General features: G+C 43.5%; 1 protein-coding gene across 1 annotated transcript in view; it reads right to left on the bottom strand.

Moving 5' to 3' along the window:
• The window catches only part of LOC101853371 (dynein heavy chain 8, axonemal), a gene marked incomplete at its 3' end in the record, with an annotated part of 107,937 nt that overhangs the window by 55,676 nt on the left and 44,901 nt on the right, over positions 1–7,360 (bottom strand). Inside the window, 5 exon segments of the mRNA XM_035968421.1 lie at positions 85–248; positions 838–991; positions 1,593–1,792; positions 2,407–2,556; positions 5,104–5,388. Of these exon segments, the coding sequence (XP_035824314.1) occupies positions 85–248; positions 838–991; positions 1,593–1,792; positions 2,407–2,556; positions 5,104–5,388 (953 nt within the window).

Genomic DNA, 7,360 nt, shown 5'->3' on the forward strand with positions numbered 1-7,360 from the left:
ACAACAACAACAACAACAACAACAACAACAACAACAACAACAACAACAACAACAACAACAACAACAACAAACAGACGAGGTTACCCAGTGAGCGACTTCTGGCAGACCTCCAGCTGCTCCTGTAGATGAGGCAGGATCTGTTGCATGGTGTCGTCACCGGCGCAGCAGCCAATCACATTGTCGTTCTCATGAGCTCTCTGCATCACCTTCATCCAGGACTTGTCGATCAGCTGGAACCGCTTGGATTCCTGCAGGAGGTATTGCATTGTGACTTCGTGAATGTTTGTTTGTGTGTTAGTGTTATTCTGGAGAGCGTGTGTATGTAGGCCTATGTCCGTTCACTTGTATTCTGTGTTGAGATGGTGTTGGATGGAAAGCGCATAGAAATGTATTGTACGAAAGTAGGAGCTATAGAAATTAAGTGCTTTATTGCTGTCATTATTCATTTTTTGTAGCGAGGGGATGTGCAGTTCTTTGTCAGTAGGAGGGGTAGAGGGGTGCTTGTCCCACTCAAGGTAAGCATTCACTATGTTTTTCCAACATCTTGGGTGATCAATTTTGGGTTGAAATTAAGTCTTATATACGTTATTATTAAAGATAACACAAAAATAGATTTTTTTTAAATTTAAATTTTCAAATACACACTCAACCCTGATTACAAAGCACAGGCTATGGGCTTTTTCAGTACAGAAGTAGCAACACCTGAACAAGTGCACAGGGAGGCGGGGAAGAAAAACCTCCAACAAGACTGTGCAGAATGAATTTCTTCTACCTGAGATAACTACCTGGCAATATCTCTTGCTACCTAGGGTAACTACTTGCAATATCTCAACCTACCTGGGGTAGCTGCTTAGCGATATCTCCACCCACAAAGACAGCTTCCAGGTACACCCACAGATTCTGCACCACGATCCATTGGTCTAAAATGTCCGCTGTGTTGCTCAAGTTTTGAACCCACATCTGGATTTTTGGTTTGTATGGAGCGTTGTATCTGCGATGAGAAAAAACTTATTATTTTAGCTCAATCAGAAATAGTTGGCGTATTTAAACAACGGTATCTGATGACTTTCGTCTTTCGGATTCGAACCTGAAGACCCTGTCACCAAGGCAAGCTAGTCAGTCAAATGAGCCTCAACAGAGTTGATTTTTCCCCTAGTAAATGATAAGCAAGCACAAGAATGATTGTTTACCAGGAGCTGAAAACACTCCCCATTTCAGAAAACGGGCACAGAAACCTGACCTGGAACAAACAAAACAAAAACTCAGGTCAGGCAAGTTGAATAAAAAAGATGGGATGTTTAATTACAGAAATTGATGTCAGAAAAGCAACACTCCACAACTGAAAAAGCTACAGAGGAGGAGGAGATGGAGGAGGAGGAGGACGAGGAGGAGGACGAGGAGGAGGACGAGGAGGAGGACGAGGAGGAGGACGAGGAGGAGGACGAGGAGGAGGGGGAAGAGGAGGCATAGGAGGAGGAGGCATAGGAGGAGGAGGCATAGGAGGAGGAGACATAGGAGGAGGAGACATAGGAGGAGGGGGAGGCATAAGAGCAGAACAAGGAGGAAGAGAAGACACAAGGTGAGGTTCCCACCTATTGCTCATGAGAGAGCTGAGGATCATGAGGGAGTCCTCTAGGGCAGAGATGGTCTCCACTGTGTCTCCGGGCTTGAGCAGGAGCTCTCCGCGGTTCTTGAAGTTTGAGAATGTGAGTATTCGGCCCGTCCAGTCCTGCATGACTTGCTTCAGCTTGGCCTCAATGTCCTTCTCCTTCACAGCTGAGATACATATGTCCTGAACACACACAAGCAGCCACGGTAACAGAAGAAAAAGGGTTGGGGGAGGGACAGAGATTTCTGTTGATTTCCCATGAGAATTTTATTATCGCCAAATTTAATTTGGAAGGCAACGTGATCAATCAAACTAACCCCTCCCTCCCTCCCCGCCCTCTCTCTCTCTCTCTCCCTCTCTCTCTCTCTCTCTCTCTCTTTCTCTCTCCCTCTCTCTCCCTTTCTCTCTCTCTTTCTTTTTCTCTCTGTCTTTCTTTTTCTCTCTGTCTCTTTCTCTCTGTCTCTTTCTCTCTGTCTCTGACTCTTTTTCGCTCTCTTTGTCTCTCTCTTGTCCTACACTCTCTCTCTCTCTCTCTCTCTCTCTCTCTCTCTCTCTCTCTCTCTCTTTCTTTCTCTTTCTCTTTCTCTCTCTCTCTTTCTCTCTTTCCTCTCGCCCTCCACACTCCCCCCTCTCTCCCCCTTCACCTTCTCTCCCTCCCTCTCTTCTCCTTACCCCTCTCTTTCTCTCCATCCCTGTCACTATCCCCAACCATGAACCTGAAGTGCACGAGGGTATGGAGAAGAATAGAACGTTAAAAACATCAGAAAGAGACTATAACATGTGTTGTCGCAACTGACCTCTACATCGTCCTTAACCGGTAGCAGCGGGGCTGACATGATGTCCTTGAGGTGTACGTTCTCCATCACCTGCTCCATCGGTAAGTCCGACGTGACGTCAAAATCAAACTTGTACTTGGCCGCATCCTGAATTCTCTGCCAGTGGCGACCCTAAAATACATAGACAAAAATCGGTCTCTGTGTTAGTGGCGAATAATAATAATAATAATAATAATAATAATAATAATAATAATAATAATAATAATAATAATAATAATAATAATAATAATAATTAATAATAATAATAATAATAATAATAATAATAATAATAATAATAATAATAATAATAATAATAATAATAATAATAATAATAATAAATAGCTTTTGTATAGCGTATATCCCGGCTCGACAGCAAGCTCTGTGCTTTTTTTCACTATATATCATACCCCAGCCTTTGACAGTATAGACCGAGCGACACTATGGAAGATAATGCGACACCACGGAATCCCGCAGAAGTTGGTGAACCTCATCAAGAGCATATACGAAGGGACAAGTTGCAAGGTTGTGCATGATGGCAAGCTCACTGACAGCTTTGACATCAAGACTGGTCTGAGACAGGGATGCTTACTATCACCGTTCCTCTTCATATTGGCAGTCGACTGGCTGATGAAGGAAACCACCAGAGGACACAGAAATGGTATACAGTGGACACCATGGACACAGTTGGACGATCTGGATTTTGTAGACGACTTGGCGCTTCTGTCGCACACCCAGGAACAGATGCAAGCAAAGACTTCAGTATTAAACAGCCTATCGGAGTCTGTTGGATTGAGGATCCACCCCGGAAAGTCAAAGGTCCTAAGGACAGATGCACAACGAAAGGAGCAGGTCACAATAGAAGGAAAGGCACTAGTAAACGTTGAATCCTTCTACTATCTTTGGAGTATAATTGACAGAGAGGGAGGAACATGTGCTGAAATAAAGTCCCGCACTGGAAAAGCACAGGCTGCTTTCATATCTTTGGATAGGATTTGGAAGACCAGAGATATCTCACTTCAAACAAAGCTGAGGATTTTCAATTCAAACGTGAAGTCGGTCCTGTTGTATGGATGTAAGACATGGAACGCATCACAGACTTGCATAAAGAGGATCCAGGTTTTCTTGAACAGGTGTCTAAGAAAGTTACTGGGGATCAGGTGGACAGACAGGGCCATCAATGTGGAAGTGTTAAGGAAAACAAGACAGATCCCAGTCAGAGATGAGGTAGGAAGAAGGCGGTGGCGATGGATTGGACATATTCTCAGGAAGTCAGGCAGCTGCATAACAAAGAAAGTTTTGGATTTTAACCTACTGGGCAAGAGATCAAGGGGAAGACCTCGTGGAACCTGGAGAAGAATCTCAGAAATCGATGTACAGAAAAGTGGGAAGACATGGAATAACATCAAGAGGCTAGCCTAGGATAGAGAAAGGTGGAAGGTGTTTGTCCGTGGCCTATACCCTTGTGCAGGGTGAGAAAGGCAATGATGATGATCATACCCCCAGCAGACCATAGAACACTCAGAAACATTCTCAGCTTCCCGGAAAACATACAGTGCAAGCAGCTGATCAACCATTCAGACACTAACAAACTGACAAAATCTTTCACTGTCTATTCTGGGTATCCGACCTCATTCCCACCTGGGTGAAGGGAGAAAAATTCGTGTAATGTGCCTTTCCCAAGGACAACTTCGGGCCCTAACGGTATTCGAACCACGACCTTCCGGTTGCGAGTCCGAGAGCCTAATCACTAGGCCACCGACGGTAAACAGTACAACTGTTTTACTTCTAGTTAGAGTTTTACGGCACTTGTAATGCAACTATTAGGTAATGAGTATCGAAGATTAGATTTGTTACTATAGAGTATCATACAAAGGAAAGAAGAGGGAGGGGTTATGTCGATAATGGTTAATACGACAGAAAGAGCAAATCACACCCAAAGCACCCGCCAACAATCCAACAGCACAACTGTTCTTTGAGGCTGCGGTTCACAAAATCTACCATTTTAAGCCAAGTACACATTACAGTAACGAACTCATAGGAAGGACACAGCACGAGACCATACCAACTACGATAACAAGCATTATGTATAACTCCAGACAACATCCTAGGGATCAAACTCGGGTCTCCTGTGCGCTACACCACAGACGCTGGTGCAACCATTTACAAATAGCGTCAGTTCAATGTATCACGACGCAGAAGATTCAAGCGCTCGTCAATTCATGAGCATATAAAGTTTTTGGTATCGTTTTAAATACCCATTAGCCTTGAATAGAAGTCGAGATATTTATGATTAAAGGAGGTGTGGGTCGCCTGGTGTCAGAAGCAAAATTAGCGAGAATATTGTGGCCAAGGTGTGCTGACTTGCAACGCTGTAGTGTCCTTGAAAACTGCAAATTCACATTTTTGTGTCTTCGATCAACGTTTTTCAGTAAAATTCTCACAGAAATGTTGTTTTTCAATGGACATAAATGGTGTAGAGACAATAAAGAAGAATTGATTTTTAAAAACTGCCAAAAGAGCTGACAAATTAATGCCTGTTTCTTTGATTTCATTATTTTGAAGAGCGCCTGATTTCACCACGATGCCTCAAGTAAGTAGTAGTAGTAGTATAGGGTTTTACGGCGCTCGCAACTGCATAAGGTCATGTAAAGCTTGTGACAAACTGGGAGGCGGACTGACCTGCATGCATTTGTTGGCCATGAGCTCGAGAAGGGGCACCGTCTCGTTGAAGTCGTCAATCTTTTTCTTCAAGTCGTTGTAGGCCTGCCAGTCTTTGAGTCCTTTGGGCAGCCGGCGACATCTAACGAGATAACATGAACAGTGAGTACAGGCTGTCGACATCTGACGAGGTAACATGGACAGTGAGTACAGGCTGTCGACATCTGACGAGATAACATGGACAGTGAGTACAGGCTGTCGACATCTGACGAGGTAACATGGACAGTGAGTACAGGCTGTCGACATCTAACGAGATAACATGAACAGTGAGTACAGGCTGTCGACATCTGACGAGGTAACATGGACAATGGGAGAAAGTTGTCGACATCTGACGATGGAACATGGGCAATGTGTAAAGGTTGTCGACATCCGATGAGGGGACATGAACAATGAGTGAACGTTGTCGACATTTCACGAGGGGACAGGGGCAATGAGTGAAAGCTGTCGACATCTGACGAGAGAACATGGGCTCTAAAGGTTGTCGACATTAATTGACGAGGGGACATGGACAATAAGTGAAAGTTGTCGACCTCTGACGAGGGAAGAACATGGACAGTGAGCAACAGTTGTCGACATCTCGCTATCCTAGAACTACAACATTATATCTGTTCATTACCTTAGTTTTGAGAAAAAAGACATTAACGTCAAGCCTTTTCGAATACATTTCTTTGAAGATCTTGTTAAGGCATCCGAAAGATCTTACGATTTTGATAGAACAGACAGAACATAATTTTGGTTTCTGACCTCATGGCCTTAGTAACATAAAACAGCTAAAAAGTCTGATTGAACTTTGCAATTCCGATGTACCAATCTGACATACTATGATAAAGGCTGCCCAGTCTTTGACTCGTCTCGAAGAAAGGAAAAAAATAACCAGAAAAGAAGATGACTCAGTGGCGGTGGGTAGTGAAGGGCTTACGGGCTTGAGCCCCCCCCCCCCCCCCACCTCCACCCCCTCCCCACCCCAACTCTATCCCTTATTTCATGAAAGTTTCTTAAATATAACGAAATAGGCAGTTGAAACCGTTTAGGATCACACGCAATGAACACAGAGTGATCAGCTTGGCGGCTTGCCGCTTTATCCAATCATTGTTGTCACCGCTTACAACTATAGTAACCTAACAGTCAATCAAATGTCGTTAGGGCTCAGAAAGAATAAGCCGGTTCCCACGCCCGTCTTTAATGAAACTCTTCTTGTAAAAAGGTAGAAGACTTTTAAAAAATAACATTGCACAGAGGGCTCACGCTCTCCCAGCCCAGACAATGGGCTGAAAGTTTACCACACACTTTCCCCCAGTGACACAGTTACCTATGCGCCCATTGGGCCTTTGTTGGGTGCGTTCTATTTTCCGCGACAACACGACCCAATTCACCTCACAGACGGTTTTTTTTTTTTTTTGGAGTGCTGTGTGTTTGTGCCGCTGAGATTTAACAGTTATTAATTGCATCAAACCACTTTTGAGGCAACTTTTCATCAAATAAAAACTAAATAGAGAAATATTGAGGTGAAACCGTTTCGTCCCAACCATCCAGAAGAATTAAACGTAGAACAAAGAGATGGAAGACAAATGTGACTCTTCTCTTTTGGGTGGTTCTCAAAATGCCGTGGCTCGCCGTGAGTACATCATGCATAGAAAAATCATCACTGTTTTGTTCTTTTTGCTTGCTTTTTGGTGGTAAAGAAGTGGAAGAAACCTAAGCCCCACCCAAATCTTGGTCCACCCACCGCTACTGAGATGACTTCGTTCATACGTTTATCCAAGAGCTCATATGACTTTATGCAGTTGCAAGCGCCGTAAAACTTTCACCAAACTGAAACTTTCTCTGATCCTAATGAGTATGCCTGTGTACAGTGGTAGGTAAAGCAATACGTGACACACATCTGGACTGATAGAGACAGACAAAAAGAGACAGAGACAAGACAGATTGATTGATTGAGTAGGTGTTTTACGGCGCTATCGACTCAATTTTGGTGACGTAGGTGCCAACTGCAACAAATCTAGAATCATATGTTTTAGTAAAAGTTTTTCGGCGTCCGCAACTGCACACGGTCATGTCATCATCATGTTAAAAGAACGGACAGACATTTGTGAAAATATTAATTGTAAATATGGTATAAAGACTCTTATTTTCATTGGTATTTACAATATTAGAGACAAGATTAGACAGACAGACAGACAGACAGACAGACAGACAGACAGACAGACAGACAGACAGA

The sequence above is a fragment of the Aplysia californica genome, unplaced genomic scaffold, assembly GCF_000002075.1.
Source record: "Aplysia californica isolate F4 #8 unplaced genomic scaffold, AplCal3.0 scaffold00058, whole genome shotgun sequence".
NCBI lineage: Eukaryota > Metazoa > Mollusca > Gastropoda > Aplysiida > Aplysiidae > Aplysia > Aplysia californica.